Genomic DNA, 18871 nt, shown 5'->3' on the forward strand with positions numbered 1-18871 from the left:
GACTTTCCCAGGGTCACACAGCTAGTAAGTGTCAAGTGTCTGAGGCCAAATTTGAACTCAGGTCCTCCTGAATCCAGGGCTGGTGCTTTATCCACTGCGTCACCTAGCTGCCCCCTCTCTCTACTTTTCTTAAATAAGACCATGTTTGTAGCATGTAATATGAGCTCTACCCACTTCTGGACAAACCATTAGTACCCTCCTATTTTTCACAGTGTCTCACAAAAACTTAGAGGCCATTTTGACTAATCTATAGCTAAAAATACTTTCTGGAAAATTACTAATGTTACTCCCCTTTACTCTCCATTGTAATCAGAGTATTATAATCCAATTTACTAGATTAGAATAGAAACCATTATAATCTAATCTATTCCAGACTGAAGGGGAGTAATTTCATGAAATTTTCTAGAAGGGATTCTCAGTCACATACAGGAGTCAGATTATTCCAAAACGTTTTAGAGAGATTTGTCCAAGGTCCCTCTAGTGTAACCCACATGATTTGCTATATATGAAGACGATGAGAGCATTAAGACTACTTCTATAAACTTTGCTTAATGGTGTGGAATTCAAAGCTATAACTAGGCAGAGTAACTGGTGCTTAGTGTTACTGCAGAAAGTTCAGACATCACTCCCTCCCCAGGCACTTCCTTCCCTGGTCCCCTCCACCCCCTAATAGTGGCAGAAGTCTCTCCTGGGTATGCTCCGTCGTCTGCCTGGCCTCAGTGCTCTGGCTAAAGCAGTCTCATTCTGTGGTGCCTCCTCTCCTTTAACACATTTGAAAGCCTCATTGTGTTCCAAGGCACTTCCAGGCTCCCAGCAGCACTACCCCAGATGAACTCAATCACCTGCTGCTAGTGCTGCCATCTACCCCAAGTACAGAAATAGCTTGTCATAACTCTGATAGCATTCTAGCAATTCATCAACCATAATTAAATTAATCACTCATAATTAAATTAGTAATTTATTATAGACATCATCTGGTGTTGGGGGGGGGGCGGGGGTCTATGCCCTTTGAGATTTGCCATGCTAGAAAATACAAATAGATAATTATTCTCTTTCCCTGGGAAGGAAATGGAATCTTAATAAAAACCAACCACCTTTTCATTGTATATATTGTATCTACCATGTATTATCTGTATGCTGCTTCCTCTGTTAGAATGTGAGCTTCTTAAGGGCAGGGACTGTTTTACCTTTCTTTGTATCCTCAAGACTTAGCACAGTGCCTCTCTCTTCTGTCTTCCATTCTCAGACAAGTGTTGATGCTCCATGTATGGGTCAGCTGGCAGTAGAACTGGCCATTTTATGCAATCATGAAGATTTCCAAATTGTTGTCCACTCTTCTTTGGCAGTATATTATCTCCTCTGCATTGTAAAATACCAGAATGGTAAGAGAGGTGTCTGGGCCATCTTGGTTGTTCCAGATGAGGCAAAGATTTCTGCTCTGGGATCTTCTACTCATGTCTGCTGGTGTCACTTCTATGTCTGGGTTTTTCTGATACCCTGCACTGGCCCAAGACCAATACTTTGTTCTTTTTTTGGTCTCCCAGAAGAACCATTTATCCTTTTGAGTCTTGAAGAAGATCATATTCCAATTTCATCTCCAGTCTATAAAATCTTGGGCTTAGAATGGCTTTGGAGCAGTTGTGGAGCTAGGCAAGGGAGCACTATCACCTTCCCCCGATGTGGACACTATTGGGCACCTTCCAGAGCTCCAGATTTCATGCCATGTCTGTACAGGGCAATTGTGAATGTGTTTACTTTTCCCTAGCTCCTCTCATAGTTTTGCACCCTTGTACCTATGAAAAGTGATAAATGGGAGAAGAGAGAGATGGGATATATTTGGAAATAAAGCTGAGGTTTGAAGCAAAAGATGGATAGATGAATAAATGTGTACAATTACACATAGATATCCATATACATGCACACGTATGCACATACAAATATACACATGCACACACATATATGTATGTGTGTATCTATTAAGGAAAAGGTATAAGAGGGAAGCCCCCTTCACTGTGGCCACCTTTTCTCTACAGTTAATGCCTGAATTCTCCACCATACTCATGGAACTTGCCTTTGCCTTAAAAAGCAAAATTCAGAAGTAGCTTCCTAAAAGTTGAAAGGATGCCAGACCACTTGGAAAATGACCAGATTTTCCCCATATTTTTTCAGTCTGATACTGAGGAATAAGCTTTCTACTGTTTCATGGGAGAAGGATATTTAACATTTGTTGTTCACTCATTTTTCAGTAGCATCTGTCTCTTTGTGACTCCATTTGGGGTTTTTTTGGCAAAGATACTGGGGTGGTTTGTCATTTCCTTCTCCAGTTCATTTTATAGATGAGGAACCTGAGGCAAACAGGATTAAGTGACTTGTCCAGGGTAACATAAATAGTAAGTGTCTTAGTTCATGTTTGGATTGAGGAAGATGAGCCTTTCTGACTACAGACTGGGAACTTTATCCACTGTGCCACATAGCTGCCCTATTTTAATATCAGCTACTTTCATAAACCATTATTTCAATGAAGGGCAGTATTATATGGTGGAAAGAGGACTAGATTTTGAGTGAAAGGATGAGTTAAAATCTTAGCTCTGCTAATACTTTGGGCAAGCTATCAGATCTCTGTGTGCCTCAGTTTCCTCATTTGTAAAATTATGGAGCTAGACGGCATCTAAGGTCCCCTCCAGTTTTAAATCCATGACACTAGCAGGCTCCCACTAAAACCCATTTGATGTATCCATCCCAGCTTTTATTGACTGCTCTCTATTTGTTTCCCAAATTGCCGGCCTGCCATTGATTCTCGCAAGTGGTGATGGTGGTGATCCTTTAAACATTCCTTCATGTTGATCAAGAATCATAGAAATGAGGGCCTTTGGGTCTGTGGGATCAATCCTATAATCTCACCATTTCCCTCTACCACAGCCCGACTTCTTTTCAACGCAAAGCGACTCTCTTCCAAAGTCCTGGTTCCATAAATCTGTGCCACTTTGCAGACCTAATCTAGCCGCAGTCAACATCATTCAGAAAATCAGTGCAAATTGCTAGATCCCTGCATCACCCGGGGAGAGGATTAAGCATCACAGCTATTTCCCTCCCCCACCCCAATAGCAAAGGAGAATATTGATATGAGCCCTTTTTCTATACAGAGGATTTGTGTGGCTACATAATGATGGAGCTGCAACCACTAGAAGGCTGCCTATGCACTAACCCTTTCGAAATCGACTTTGTGCCTAGTATCTTTCAAAGAAACAATGCTGCTCTTGCTAAGGTAAGTCGACCTTTGGCCATCTATATCCTGTAGACTATGCATTGAGTCGTGTTTAATGTCACAATGTTGTTCAAATTGTTCTTATTTGGATGCTTCTAACACATTTATTTGAGGACCCTTGAAGTCCTCATGAAGGAAGGACCTCTGATCTCATTGGTACAGGGAACTTCTTGTGTGGTAATGCCCTTCACCAATGTCAATAGGCCATTCATCTCTAAACTAGGAGACTTCCTGGAGACAATGTCAGGTTACACAAATTGTGCATGGTTACACACCTACTATATTCCAGAGACAGAATTTGAACCCAGGTCTCCTTGACCCAAAGGACAGTCTCTCTGTCCACCATACCATGCTGCCTCTCTAACATGCTATATTACCAAAAAAGTTTAGAAAGCAAGGGAGAGAGAAAAGGAGCATAACTCAACACTTTCCAATGTTTGAGACTGTATAGTAAAGAAAGTGCTGTATTTGAAGTAACAAAAACCTGACACTTTCCCAGCTCCAACAATGACTACTTTCATGAACAATGGGAAATCAAATCACTTCTCAGAGCAGTTTGCTCAGCTATAAAATTTTGAGAGCCACAGGTGAGAGCTGGGTGAGAGGTGGACATCAAAGGTGGATGAGCAGCCCTGAAAAAAAGGACTTGGCAAGACATCACACCAGAGAGGCTAATCCTCCCTGAACACCTCACGTCTACCCCCAGCATGCTGAACCTTCCCCCTACAGAATGGGCAGATGAGAACAATTTTTTCCAATGGCCATCAAAGAGGCTTCAGCACTCACTGTGGATACAGACCTAAAATTTGCACCAGGAACCAATGGGTTCAAATCCTATCTCTGACACACACTTACCTGCTCAGTGCCCAAGGCAAATCTCTAGCCCTGTAACTTACAGAATGGTTACCAATCTTCATTCGCAATGGTTATTTCCTCACCAGAAATTGCCTCTGTCAATGAAATCACAAGTCCTGTCCAAAAATTTAAACAACAAACCAACATTTACCCTTAGGTTTAAACAGAAGAAATCTCATCCCTCTGCTGCAGGGCAGTCCTTCAATACTTGAAGAAAGGAGTCATATCCTTTCTAATCCTTCTTTTTCCCAAGCTTAATAACCCAGGTTCCATTAACCAAACTCCACACCACATCATCTTAGGGCTTTTTCTCTGTTCTAGTCACTTTTCCCTTGATTTTCTCCATCAGTCTAAACTATCAGTGAGGTTCTTAATTGCTAATGGGTAATATCAGTCACTTGATACCGTGGTCATGATGTTGTTGTTTGTCTTTCATTCTTGAAGAGGACCAATGACATCAGGAGGGTGATGTCTTGACTTGTAAATGAATTGGATTTACGTAATTGTCAAAAAGTGGAGGCAAATGAGTGTTGTTATGAGCTGTGTAGTACCTCCTTTTGTGAGGCTAGTGAAAGAGATTGTATGGGGAGGAAAGACATTTGGGAAGCAAAAACATAGTATCATGTATTTATGGCTGGAAAGGACCTTAGAAACTATTGCATCCAACACCCTCTACTTAGAGATGAGTAAACTGAGACACAGAGAGTTTAAGGCAGCACTCAACTTGGAATCAGAGAGACCTGGGTTCAAATCCTGCCTCATACACATGTAGTGTTGCCTCTTTAAAAGGGGAAACTTCTTGAACTCATGAGGTTATGATGAGGACAGGTTCCTCAAACATACAATGGTTTGTTTGTTGGTAGGGTTTTTTACCTACCTTTGTTACATAGCCCAATTCCTATGAATTTCATCTTCCATATTTCAAACACTGACATATCTGGTGTTGTATCCTTCTCTTCCTAGTGTCTTTGTGACAGGAAGGAGCAGTCTCCCCTCCCCAAATTCCTTTCAATGCATGCCTGTTACTACTCTACCTCTTTCATCTCCAGACTCTTGTCAGTCCTAATTTCCACCCACCTGGACCTTGTCAAGTCTACGTTCTTACAACCATAGTGAAGAAAAAATATGTTTCCTCCTTCTCTTGTGACACATAAAATTTAATGTGGTCACCTTATTTCTGTCCCAAGTGTAAGGAAAATTAGCTGGGGTTTCTAATATATTTGTTACTCATAAATTAGAAGCTTTAGCACCAGTTTGGGGGCATTAAGCATTTATTAAAGCCTATTAAGTATTAGTAAAGATAGAACGCATTGCCCTGAAAGATAGGACAGCCTAGCTAGAATCTGGGGGGGGGAGAGAGAGAGAGAGAGAGAGAGAGAGAGAGAGAGAGAGAGAGAGAGAGAGAGAGAGAGAGAGAAAGAAAGAAAGAGAGAGAGAGAGAGAGAGAGAGGCCCCTTGACCTCCAAGTCTCAGGCCAAAAAAAGAAAGTTCCTGTCCCTGTGAGAGCAGAAGCTACCTACAGGTCTGGAAGAGAAGTGGTGCCGGGGCAGCTAGGTGGCACAGTGGATAGAGCACCGGGCCTGGATTCAGGAGTACCTGAGTTCAAATCCAGCCTCAGACACTTAACACTTACTAGCTGTGTGACCCTGGGCAAGTCACTTAAACCCAATTGCCTCACTAAAAAAAAAAAAAAAGAGAGAGGGAGAAGTGGTGCCTACTACACACCACTCCAAACTAATTGGCCAGCATCACCCAAATCCATTGGTTCACTGGATTTGAGGGTGGTCTATGAGTAGAACGTGCTGAGGTCAGAGTTCAGATACTCTGGCAAGAACAAGGCTTTCAAGGTAGGTGTGGTTTTGAATGAGGTAACTTCCTGACTCTGGGCTGACCTTAAGAAAGGTCAGCCAGGCTCTCTCAGCAGGGGGCCCCCTCAAGTCCCCAACCTATTATCAATAATTTTCTCACACTCTATGGTATTATGGTTCTCTTCTTCTCAACTCATCCCCCCCAAGCAGATAGATATTCCCACTGTCCTTATTTTGCTCTAAAGAAAGAATCTACTTTATGCTCAGGAATGGGCTCCTCTCTGGCTCATTGGCGATGTCCTATTTGGTTTTAGTATATAGGTGAATACTTGTCACCAAATCTGCTCAATGACTTTGTTTATGGACTTCTGAAGAAACTTTGCAATCTACCATTGAAGCATGCGACTGTAGCAGCAACCTTATTGAGTCTGGTTCTAGAAGACAATGGCTCTAAAGTGACCAGGGTAAGACCCTTTGTTAGTGACAACAAAGCACACTTGGGATTTTTTGGGGGTGGTGGGGAGGGAAGTCCACCATAGTACTCATCCTTCTCTTTTCTGTTCTTGCCCTTTGTTGTAACTCATAGGATGATAGATTTAGAGTTGAGAGGGACCCACAGTGGAAACTGTGATTCAACGAGGTTATGTGATTTACCCAAGGTCATACAACTAGCAGGTGTTTATGGTAGGATGCAATCTCAGATCTTCTTGACTGAGTGTTGTGGTCTATCCATGCTTCCTTTCACTGACCTGTACTCAGAAAATAAGATTTTCAAGGGTCTTCAGTTGCAAGGATCTTTCTTAAACATCACACAAAAAAGCAGTGTGGCGTAGTTGAAGGAGTATGGAGTCAGAGGATCTGAGTCTGAATCCTACCTCTATCTCTATACTACCTGGGAGACCTTTTTACCCCTCTGACCATCAGATTTCTCACCTTTAAATTAAGGACACTGATATCCATAATCTCTAAGGTGCTTTTTCTGGTTTAAGTTTATGATCCTCCAAACATCCACATAAACATGAGAAATCTGTACTGTTATTGAGAAGATAAAGATTACAATTGATTTATAAGCTTTCCATTTTATAAAGGAAGTCATCGTACCCCACCACACATGGTCAAGCTGATATAACTCAATCTATTATAACAGCATACTTCTTTGTCACCTTACAGTTTATAGACTGCTTTCCTACAACAGCCTTTTGAGGTAAGGAGATCAAGTATCAGAGCCATAAGTAGCTGAAAACAAAACTTGGACAAATTCATTTGAGTGAGAGAGGAGGCTATGCAACCAGCTGGTGGTATAATAGTCCAACTGGGTCATCTAGAGCCATGTAGGAGAGAGGCATAGTGTTGGTACAGAAGATAGTCTGTGAGGGAGAAGGGTTTATTGTGCAGAGAACAGGTACCATTAGGAGTGCAGTCAAGCTGATGTGATGATTAAAAGGGTTCAAGAGACATAGTTTCTGAGTAATTTAGTCATTTTATCAATAAGGCCAGCAGGTTATTAATAAAAGGATGGTAAATTTAGGCATCTCTCTTAGACCAAAGTTCATATACGTTTCATAGTAAGGGTTCCTGAGGAGTGGTAATCAATTCTGATTGGATAACACAATGGAAGGTAAGTTAAATGAAAAAGTCATCCTTGGACCACTCCCATCCTTGTGCTATCTAGACAAAATAATCTGTCTCTACCCATGGAGAACACAATGGGTTTCCCCATTTTAGATTTCTTTCCTTTTAAGGTTGGGTGGGGTCTGACTAAGATTGAGAAGAGTTAATTAAATCTCATTATGAGTCTTGTCCTTCAAGAGACTGAACTTTTAAAATCATGACTTTGGAAAAAAGGAGGGCTCTGAATCTCCCCAAATTATTGGTTATTAATAATCATTTATCTCACTGGTAAGATACTGCTGGTATCCCAGTGTGGCAAATGTGGGCCCCACCCTCAGGGTAATTGGAACTGTCTGGGAACACCTGGGAGGTGGATTCAGGCTTGGCTGGGAACAAAGATGGGTGCTTGAAATGCTAATATCCATAAACAGGGGTTGGGGTCCTCCCCCTCTCCAGCAACCAAGATCACATAATGAGAGACCCAAGGCTGGTCACTTGGGGGAGGATTGTAGAGGACTGTCCCTGTGTCACCCCCCCCCTTTGCCTATACTGCATGCTGATTGGCTAGCTTTTGGTGCCAGTACTTGGCACACAGATTATAATTGAACAAGAAGGGTGGGGCCAGCTGTATTAAAGGATAAAAAGGCTCAGGGGTCCATGTTTCACCACCATTTCCATTAGGGAGCTGCCCCATTCATGTGAGAGTGTAAATAAAGACCTTTGATACTTCTCCAACACTGGGTCCCAGAAATTTTTAAATGGGGTTTCTTATACCCAGATAATCCCATGAGTGTGCTTGTTTTCTTGGACCCCATAGGAGCTGAGGAACAAGGGTAAGTGGTTGATTTGCAAAAGAGCCATTGAAGAATACTTTCCCAGGGAGAAAGTACAACACCCAGGGGCAAAATCTCCATTCACCCCATGTTAGTTAGACTCTGTCTAGTCTTATTATCTCCATTGAATAGATGTGGAAACCAAGTCTCAGAGACATGTTAAGGTACATGCTTAAAGTCAGGTGATGAAGTTGGTCCTTACTTCCAGGTCTTCTGCCTTTAACTCTGGAAGGAAGCCAAGAGATGAGGAGAGAGCTTTCCAAGCATGAAGGAAATCAAATGAAAATGATGGGGCCAGGTGGAGTGTCTAGTGCAAGGAAGAGCAAAGAATCCAGGGTCACTGGATCATAGGGTACATGGATTGGGATTAAGGTGTATGAAGCCTAGACAAGTAGAAAAGGGTTAGAAATTAATATGGTCCAGTGGCTCCCTAGGACCTCCAGGGTCAAATATAAAAGCCGTTCTTTGGCTTTTAAAACCCTTAATTTCTAACCCTTTTCTACTTGTCTAGGTTTCATACACCTTAATCCCAATCCATGTACCCCATAACCCAGGTAAGAAAATGTATGTTACAAATGCAAATAATATCAACATTGGTATTATAGAGATAACATACTGGTTGACACATGGACGGAATCACTCAACAAGTTATTTTAACTAGTTTTATGAAGCTGACATACTTCATTGATCATGATGGAATTGACAATAAAAACATCAGGTATGTATTAAGTGCTTGCTGTATGCAGAAGGCACTGTTCTGAGTTCTATAGATAGAAAGGCAAAATGAAAGAGCTCGATTGTACTAGGGGGAATCCACATTTACATTATAAGCAATTTGAGTCCTCAAGTCAACAAGCATTTATTAAGTGCCTATTGGTTCCAGATACTATGCTAAGCACTGGAGAGAGCACTAAAAATCAAGTTGTCAGTAGGGGGTTGCCCCTGAACTGACTTTCCAAGACATATTTTCAAGGAATTTTACAATAGATGGACCTGACTTTGTCATTGAGAAACCTACAATTTTATTTCTTTCCTAAATATAATTTTTTAGCATAAAATGCTTTGGTGTTACCCTTTCTCCCAGTTTATTGTTCTTCCTATTAATGAATGAAGAGGCTTGACTTCTTACCTCCAGTTCTTGATTGCCATCATTAGAGAGGTGAATTCTGTGGAATTTTCCCAGAACCTCAGGTACCTTAGTGCCACAGCATTCATGTTCAAAACAATAGGAAGAACATCGGAGAGGGCAGTTTCTGATGTACTGCTTCTCTTCCAGGCAGCTAAGATTGTGGATTATATTCATAAGGAATTGAGTATTGGGTCACCTAACAATCTAAAGCAATCACTGCTGAAGATAGTCACTCTGTTGACTCGTTCCTGCCCCCAGAAAGTTGTCTTTCAACTTCTAGACTATATGTTTCCAGTAGACAGGTAAGAAAGTTTCTTTTATTGAGGGTATGTTCACCCAGAGCTGGTAAGTATTGCTTTCTTGATGCTTATGTTTTAGGGACAGACCTTTGTCTTTTTAAACAGTAGTGGATTGTCTTGACAAATGGGCATTTTCTTATTCTTATTCTCCTTGAGGGAATGTCTACTTGAATGGGGCAAAGCATTCTCTTGGTTAACCAAGAGGAGGTGTCTCACTTGCACCCACTAGTAAGATGAACTGAAATCTTTGGGTTCCTCAACCACAAATGGAATTTTCTAGTTATCTGTGCCCTTAACTCCTAGTATGATGCACAGCTATAGGACCTGAGAGTTTTGGGAAAAGAAAAGGTGGGGCATAGGAATGTGTAAGAGAGAGTTTAACAGGGAGCGTGGTAGGTGAGGAATCAGTGTTTAGAAAGGTTTTACATAGAAAGAACAACACTCAAGATTCCTGATTCACCCTTAAGTCAAGTGCCTGCTCTCTCTTGATTATCTCCAATTTCTTCTGTATATAGCTTATTTATACATAATTACTTACATGTTGTCTCCTCCATTAGCCTGAGAACAGGGACTTTCTTTTGCCTTTCATTGTATCCCCAGGGTTAAGGACAGTGCCCAGCACATAGATGGTGCTTAATAAATTCTAGTTGAGCCACTTACAGGCAATAGAGTACAAAGCTAGCATATCAATGTGAAAGTAATAAAAAGGGGATGGGATAATTAGAACCACATGAATGTAATTGGAGACTGTTTTCCAGGCAAAAATGAAAAAAAATCTCAACACTAAGACTTAGAAGTCAAAAAATGAGGCTAGGACTAGGATTTTCTATTTGGGGAGGTCACATGGTATACTAGGAATCAGTATCTCTGGCTCTTCTCACATACTATCTGTGACCTCACATATATCATTACCCTTCTCTGGACCTGAGTATCTTCATATGAAAGTGAGAGGATTAGACCAAGGTCCCTTCCTGTTCTAAGTTTTCTTTGCTTCTAAATCTAGTCCAGAGGGAGTCTGAAAAAAGAGCATCCAAAGAGGACAGTTTAATAGTTCAGCAATAAGGTAGTGCTGAGTTTTGACCTGTTTAGGTAGAGGAGCATAATGCAAAGTCAGGACAATCAGCCTTGCTGCAAGGGAGTAGTAAGAGGAGAGTGGAATTCCAAATTAGGTACCAAGTAACAGGCTGGACCAAAGTCTGTAAAATAAACAGAATGAAAGGAGGAACACTTGAGAGTAATGGTGGTCCAGGGTGGCACAGATGGCCAGAATCTGGGGGATTAAATAGAAAGCACTAGTCTAGGAAACATAAGAGCAGAAGGAACCACGGTATTAATAAGACATGATAGCAGTCAGGAAATTCACATGTGGGGTGGGGGTGGGGGGGACTGGACATTGGGGCAAACACTGGATACAGAGGGATTAGGTAATAGGGGTTAGCATTTCAGAAAGAGAACAGTGAGAACCAGGACCAGGTGTAGCAATGAGCTCAATGTTGAGCCAATGTCTTCTGAGGTAGATACTCCTATGTATCTTGTTTAATGCCACAGTCATACCAAGCTATTGGATTGGAATGTGGGTAGGGTGGTGGTGGCCCTAAACCCAGAGATGAGGGCATCTGCATAGAGGAGCAGAATATGTGGGTGATAAATCAGAAATTCCTGACTATGGGTTGGGCAATGTTTAGAAGCAGGAGAGGGAAATGGAATTACCAACTTCACTTTTCTTTGGAATCTTGTTACAACACTTTCCAAGAAGTTGACAAGTCACAAAGCCAATTAGAAAAAGAAATTATGCTCTGTTTGGGTCATACAAGATGAGTTGTATTATATAAATAAGCAAAACCAAGACTTCTCATTCCTGTCCTTCCACATGAATGAATGAATGAATGAATGAATGAAAACTATTTTTTGAGTATTTACTATGTGCCAGGTACTGTGCTCAAAGTTGTGGATACAAATTAAAAAAACAAACAAAAAAAAATACAAAAGGCAGTCAATCCCCACCTTCAAGGAACTTAGATTCTAATAGGAAGAAGGCAACACATGTAGAGTAATGGCCAAGGAATGAATTTTTGGTCTAGGGAGTGACAGAGATAGTGAGTTGAATCAAAAAGAAACCAATTCATAGACCCTTTCCAGAAGTAATGACAATATTTGATAACTGTGCTAAAAGTAAAAGTGGAGGGACACAAAACAAATAGATGGTCCTGGATGGATGGATGGATGGATAGATGGATGGATGGATGGATGGATGGATGGATGGATGGATGGATGGATGGATGGGATGTAAAGGTGAAGCATAGTCTGACTATGGAAACCAATAGCTATAGAGTTTGTACTTGGTCCATCTCCAATCAATTAGGTTTGGCTAGGATGGGAGCTTCAAAAATGAGTATATCAGCTCTTCAGGGACTTGGGGACATAGATTCTGGAGGTCTACAATGTAGAGCTTCAGATCTCATAGGTCCCAGGTGGGAAGAAACAAGGCAGCTGCCATAGGCAGGTAGTGAGATGACCTGTTTACATTTCCATATTGTGCACCAAATGCAAGATTAATGTACACAATGGACTTTTATTTATTTATTTTTTTATGGGGACCTACTTTCCAGGTCAGTGCTGGAGATGTGGCAAGCAGTCAGTTCAGAAAAAACCTCCTCAACTCTTGTGATGAAGACAATCCTTACCGTGTTAAAAGGGAAACCTGGAGAAGTGGACGGAAGCAGTCTAACTCGAAAGCGTTTTTCCCTTGATGCTGCCAACATGATGCCTGTGACAGTAAGTCTCACATCCAGCATTTCTCAGGCCCTGGGTATTACCTACAGTAATGTTCAGTTCATCATGAAGGTCCATCATAGCAGAGCTGTAAGTAAGGAGAGTTTCACTGGGAGCAATAATGATGATGATTGGTGATGGTGATGGTGATGGTGATGTAAGGGGCTAAAATTCTAGCTATACTATCTAAAATCTAATGAGTGGTCACCAATAAATTATAAGCTTTAGCAAGAGTTTAGACTTTTAAACATGTATTAAGGAGAATAAGAATTTGGTAAAGAGAGAGAGAAAGACCTAGATTCATCTATCTATCTTGGGGAGCTACAGTTCTGCTCCACTCTCCACAAGAGTCTTGGCAAAAGAGCCTGAGAGAGCCAGCCTCGCCCCCTCTTCCTCCCACAAGCAAATGTCACATGGCCTTGCTCTCAGAGGCCTTCTCCTCATGGTGGAGCTTTCCTACAGTAAGTCTCCAGCAGGTGGCGTCATTCCAATCGTTATAGTGATGATGTTTGTCCTTCAATCTCAAAGAGGACCATGACATCAAGGTGATATCATGACTTGAAGTGAATTGGATTTAAGTGAGGGGGGGCTGTACAAAGTCACCAGCCCCACTTCCTCCTCCAGAGCCATCTGGGTCTGGTGGTAAGATATCTATCAGGATGACTAGAGATGACCTTGGATGTTTTAAGACATTAGTGTTAAGTGACTTGCCCAGGGTCACACCGCTAGTAAAGGTCTGAGGTAAGATTTGAACTCAGGTCCTCCTGACTCCAAGGTCAGTGCATACCCAGGTTTTTTAGGCATGGATAGGCAGCTAGGGATTGTGGAACAGAAGACAGTACATCTAACCCTCACCACTCTGAGTGCTGGGGAGGTGAGAACAATGAGGTCCAATTGCTGTTAGTTCTCATACCTGCTGTTCCCTGACCCCTAAAACTTGTTGATCAGGCCTTTGTACCCCAGTTCTTGGCTCTTGTTATTTTGTATGAGATGGTGGCAGGTGAGAGCCAGTGGAAGACTGAGGCTCTAAGGCAATTTCCATGGAGAAGATATCCCCTTGCCCCAAACCCAATATTTCAGATATGACCACCACCGAGGAATCAATGCCCTGTTTCCCTACAGCATATCTAACTCTTCTTTATACTCATATAGAATCACAGATCTTAGAGATTATAAAGGCCAATCACTCTCTGAATCCAGATCCATAACTACAGAAAATTTGTCCATGGTACAAGGACTGAAAATCACTCCTAGGGCTAGTGGCACTAAAAGTGCCCAGAGTTTCAAGGGAAGGGAATGAGGGAATTAAGCTTTTACTGTGTGTCAGGCACTATGTTAAGCCCTTTCCTGATATTATTTCATTTGATCCTTACCACAATGCTGTGAAGTAAGTGCCATTATTAGGAAACTGAGGCCCACTGACTAAGTGACTTACCCAGGGTCCTAAAACCAGCAAGTGTCTGAGGTCTAATTTAAATTCACTTCTTCCCAACTCCAGGCCCAGGGCTCTATCTACCAGTACACATCTGTATATATCATCCCTGGGGTAGACAGAGATCCCTCAAGGCATACCACCCCCGCTATTTAGTAACTTGTTATTTAAATGAGTTATATTAATTATTCTTGATAACTAGGTGTTATGGTCAGCTCTTTGAAGCCTGATTTCTGAGGAGTGGAGGTAACCCTTACTGCAAATAGATGCTTTAGGCATGGGGATGCTAAAAAAGGACTTGAAGCACACTTCAAATGTATACATATGTCATATATATGTATTTATACATACATGTATGTATATATGAATGTACATCTGTATGTGTGTATGTATATATGTACCTGCACATACACATACATATACCCCTTCGAGTACCTCCTTAGAACTAGAAGAAGCCTTAGGGATCATCCAGTCAATTCACATTTTAAAATCACACTTGATTTTACAAATAAGCAAACTCAGGTCCCAAAGAAAGGATATCGTTTGCCCATGGTTGCAAAGAAAGCCCCATTTAACTCTTATTGAAAGTGAAATCCAGTTGAGATAGAGTCAAAGGAAGCCCAAATCTCATAGAATCCTTCAAGTGACACAGGTGCTGTCACCTGCCTTTTCTATCTCCAGCCCAAGGAGAATTGACAGCCATGCAGCAAAGCCCCTGTCCCTTGCCCTTTCAGTCTTCCAGTAGGTCCCCTCTGGTTCAAATTAGTTTCAGAACTACCTTGTGTCCCAGAAGGCTTCTTGGGGACTGCGGGTAGGCCAGAGAAGCAGTGGGTTGGAAGTAGGTCCCCACTCCTGCATTGTCAGCCCTTCAGGTGAGAGACAAGATCAGGGAAAGGAGACAGCTTTTCTAGAACTCTAAGATACCTCCAGTGAAGACTGGAAGGCTACATGACTTCAGAGCATCCCATTGTTTGGTGCTGAAGATACAAAGACCACAGACATTCGTTGTTGTTGTTCAGTCATTTCAATCATATCTGGCTCTTTGTGACCCCATTTGGGGTTTTCTTGGCAAAGATACTGGAGTGGTTGGCCATTTCCTTCTTCAGCTCATTTTTACGGAGGAGGAAACTGAGGCTAACTGGGTGAAGTGACATGCCCACGGTCACACAGCTAGTAAGTATCTGAGTCTGGATTTGAATTCAGATCATCCTGACTCCAGGCCTGGAGCTCTATCCACTGAGCCACCCAGCTTTTAGACCGTCTGTGAGCATCTTAAGGCCTTACTGAGTGCTAAGAAGGAAAACAAGCTCTGCCCTCAGGGAGCCTTCATTACTGTGGAGAAGACAATACATAAAAGGAAACTGAAAGAGGGAAGGAAGGAAGAAGGACTCTGCAGTCCAGAGTCAGAGTCCTGCAGCCTGATGGGAAATGAAGAGATGGCTGGCCCAGGCACCCTCCTTAAATGAAATTCTGGGAGGAATCCTCTATTCTCCATTCTGAGGGAGGTGCCCCAAGGGAAGATGGCATTCTTACCATGGGAATACAGGGCCGGAGTGATCTTCCAGGATGAAGGGCATCAGGGGGCAAGGGGGCATGGTGCAGCAGTCCATAGAAGGGTAGCATGGCGGGAAATGAAGAATTGACTATTCTGGGCACCCTCCCTTGAAATCTTGTGATGAACCTTTATAAAAAGCAAAAACTTTGGGGGCAGCTAGGTGGCATAGTGGATAAAGCACTGGCCCTGGATTCAGGAGGACCTGAGTTCAAATCTGACCTCAGATACTTGACACTTACTCGATGTATGACCTTGGGCAAGTCACTTAATCCTCATTGCCCCAGGCTGGGTGGGGGGGTGGCAAAAAAATTTAGCTGAAGTAGGTGACCTCTGAAAATGCTTCCAAGTTGTAAAGGCAGAATGGTATAGTGAACAGAGCTTAGAATCAGGAGACCTGGATTTGAATCCAAACCTTTGATCTATGTGATCAAAACTAAGTCAATTAACCACTCAGATCAGTTCCTCATTGGTAAAACTAGGCTAGGAATACTTGCACTCCTGTCCTCAGGGCCATTTTGAGGAAAAAGCTTTGCAAAATAAATTTTAAAGTTTTTAAAAGCTATGTAAATATGAGTTATTGTATAATCCTGGGAACTATTCACCACAAAGTGAATTTTTGTGATTTGAAAATATCAAGTTTGCTTAAAGCCCAGTATCTGGAAATTCAGAATATAGCTTCTTCTGGGTTACATCAGCATGATTTTGCTCTACAGAGATTTAAGTCTCCCCAGGGCTTGGGGTGGGTGATGCCCTTCCTTTTATCAACTAAGATTGGTTTAGATCAGAAAAAGGTGGAAATGGGGAAACCTGGAATCACAATTGAGTCTCATTATCTTTTCTTTCTCTTTCTTTTTTTTTTCCAGGCAGCCCAGGCTCTCTGCACCTTACTCCCTGTCCCTGAGTACAAGAAGCAGCAGCCCAGTTTTTCCTGAGCTGTTAATTGCCCTAATACTACAACTCCATTATAGTAGTGAAATGAAGATGAAAAGAATTATGGAACAATCGTAAGATGTTAATACTAAGAGTGATTAATGAGGTTGTAAAGTGCCATCTACCACCCATTGCTGCCCATTTTGGCTTATGTAGAAATTCCTATAGCACAGAATCAGTAATACATTCCTTTTTTTCTCCCCTCTCCCAACAGGGAAAAGAATAGCATGAAAGTTTCCATGTGAGTGGGACCTAAATATTCCTTTATGTCAAGGATTTTTAACGTGGGGTTTTGAAATTGTTGGGATTTTTTTCATAAAATATTTAGATAATTATATTTCAATATACTTGGTTTTCTTTGTAAATCCTATATATTTTATTTTGTTTATATTTTTAAAATATTCTAAGAGATTCATAGAAGTCATCAGATTGTCTTGTGCTATAATATTTATCTATGAAGGAGAGAATGGCCTGATTATTCTTTGTAGTTTTCTTTTAGAAGAGGCATCTTTATTGAGCAGTATGTACTCGTGTGTGTGTGTGTGTGTGTGTGTGTGTGTGTGTGTGCTCGTGCGTGCAACCAAGGGGTATAAGGACTCTCAAATATGAGAACCAAAACATTGTTGTAAAACATTTCCAAATCTTTTCAATCCCAGTTCAATTCTGCAAATGCATATTAAGCATATATTGTGTGTAGAATATAATGTTAAATCTAAAGGAAAATGCAAAGTTTAGATAAGAAACAATCCTCATATTCCTAGAGCTTATAGGCTACTAGGGAATAATGACAGCATATGGGACATATAAAATATACATGGCAAAGTGTTGTGCAAATTAACTGGGACAAAGCAAAATAATTTAATTTATTGGCATACTCTAAATTAGTAGCTGTCAAGCTCAAATCATCTCTGCCCCTGAATACTTATTTAGAAAATCACAAATTAGCTTTATCTATGTTTTATTGTATTTTTATTTATTTTGTTAAATATTTCCCAATTTCATTTTAATTTGTAATTCATTTACACTCAGGAGTCTTGTAGCCTACTTGTTTGGACACCTCTGCCCTAGATTGCATCTAGCTGTCTGAGCCTGGAGTCAGAAGACCCTGAGTTCAAATTCAACTTCAGACATTTGTTAACTGTGTGACCTTAGGCAAATCACTTAATTGCTGTCTTCCTGTTTCCTCTTAGGGATGAAAAAAGTACCTTCTTTCCAGGGTTTCTGTGAGTATCAAATGAGATAATATAATTGTTAAAAACCACTTAGCACAGTGCCTGTCACATAGTGATCACTATATAAATGTTAGCTATTATCATTAATTATCCTCCTCCTCCATCCTCCATCGTCGTCAGAAATATAACTAAATAGAATGTGATCTTGATACCCAAAACCAGGAAGAGTAAAAACAGAGAAAGAAAATTATGGACCAATTTCACTAGTGAATATGCATGCAAAATCCTGAATAAAATACTACCTAGGAGAATACTACAATATATCACAAAGATTATATACTACATTGTGACCAAGTGGGATTTATATCAGGAATGCAGGGATAGTTTAGAATAAGAAAAACTATTAACATTATGATTATGTCAATAACAGAAGTAACAAGAATAAGAAAACTATTAACTTATGATTATGTCAACAACAGAAGAAACAAGAATATATCAATAAATGTAGAAAAAACTTTTGACAAAATACAACACTAATTTCTATTAAAAAACACTTGAAAGTATAGGTATAAATGGATTTTCCCTGAAATGATAAGCATCATCTACCTAAAACCATCAGCAAGCATTATCTCTAATGGAAATAAGCTAGAAGCCTTCCCAATAAGATCAGGACTGAAACAAGGATGTCCACATCATCGTTATTATTCAGTATTGTACTAGAGAGGATAGCAATTACAATGAAAAAGAAAAAGAAATTGAAGGAATCACAATGGGCAATGAACTCTCTTTGCAGAGGATATGAAAGTATACTTGGACAATCCTAGAGTTCGACTAAAAGTTAATTGAAAAAATATTAATTTTAGCAAAGTAGGATATAAAATAAGCCCTTAGAAATCATCAGCATTTCTATATATCACAAATAAAGCCCTTCAAGAAGAGATAGAAGATGGGGCGGCTAGATGGCGCAGTGGATAAAGCACCGGCCCTGGATTCAGGAGTTCCTGAGTTCAAATCCGGCCTCAGACGTTTGACACTTACTAGCTGTGTGACCCTGGGCAAGTCACTTAACCCCATTGCCCAGTTAAAAAAAAAAAAGAGAGAGAGAGAGAGAGAGAGATAGGAAGAGATGGTTCATGTAAAATAACTGTAGACAATGTAAAAATATCTGGGAGCATACCTTCCAAGACAAACCTAGGAACTATATAAACAT

At 40.9% G+C, this 18871-nt stretch overlaps 1 protein-coding gene across 1 annotated transcript in view; it reads left to right on the top strand.

Annotated features, from left to right (window-relative positions):
• Positions 1 to 18871, top strand: part of MROH9 (maestro heat like repeat family member 9) — an 81518-nt gene that overhangs the window by 32497 nt on the left and 30150 nt on the right. Inside the window, 7 exon segments of the mRNA XM_044003119.1 lie at positions 1247 to 1382; positions 3144 to 3265; positions 6243 to 6392; positions 9649 to 9803; positions 12410 to 12575; positions 16423 to 16472; positions 16474 to 16563. Of these exon segments, the coding sequence (XP_043859054.1) occupies positions 1247 to 1382; positions 3144 to 3265; positions 6243 to 6392; positions 9649 to 9803; positions 12410 to 12575; positions 16423 to 16472; positions 16474 to 16563 (869 nt within the window).

This window comes from Dromiciops gliroides, chromosome 4 (genome assembly GCF_019393635.1).
Source record: "Dromiciops gliroides isolate mDroGli1 chromosome 4, mDroGli1.pri, whole genome shotgun sequence".
Taxonomy (NCBI): domain Eukaryota; kingdom Metazoa; phylum Chordata; class Mammalia; order Microbiotheria; family Microbiotheriidae; genus Dromiciops; species Dromiciops gliroides.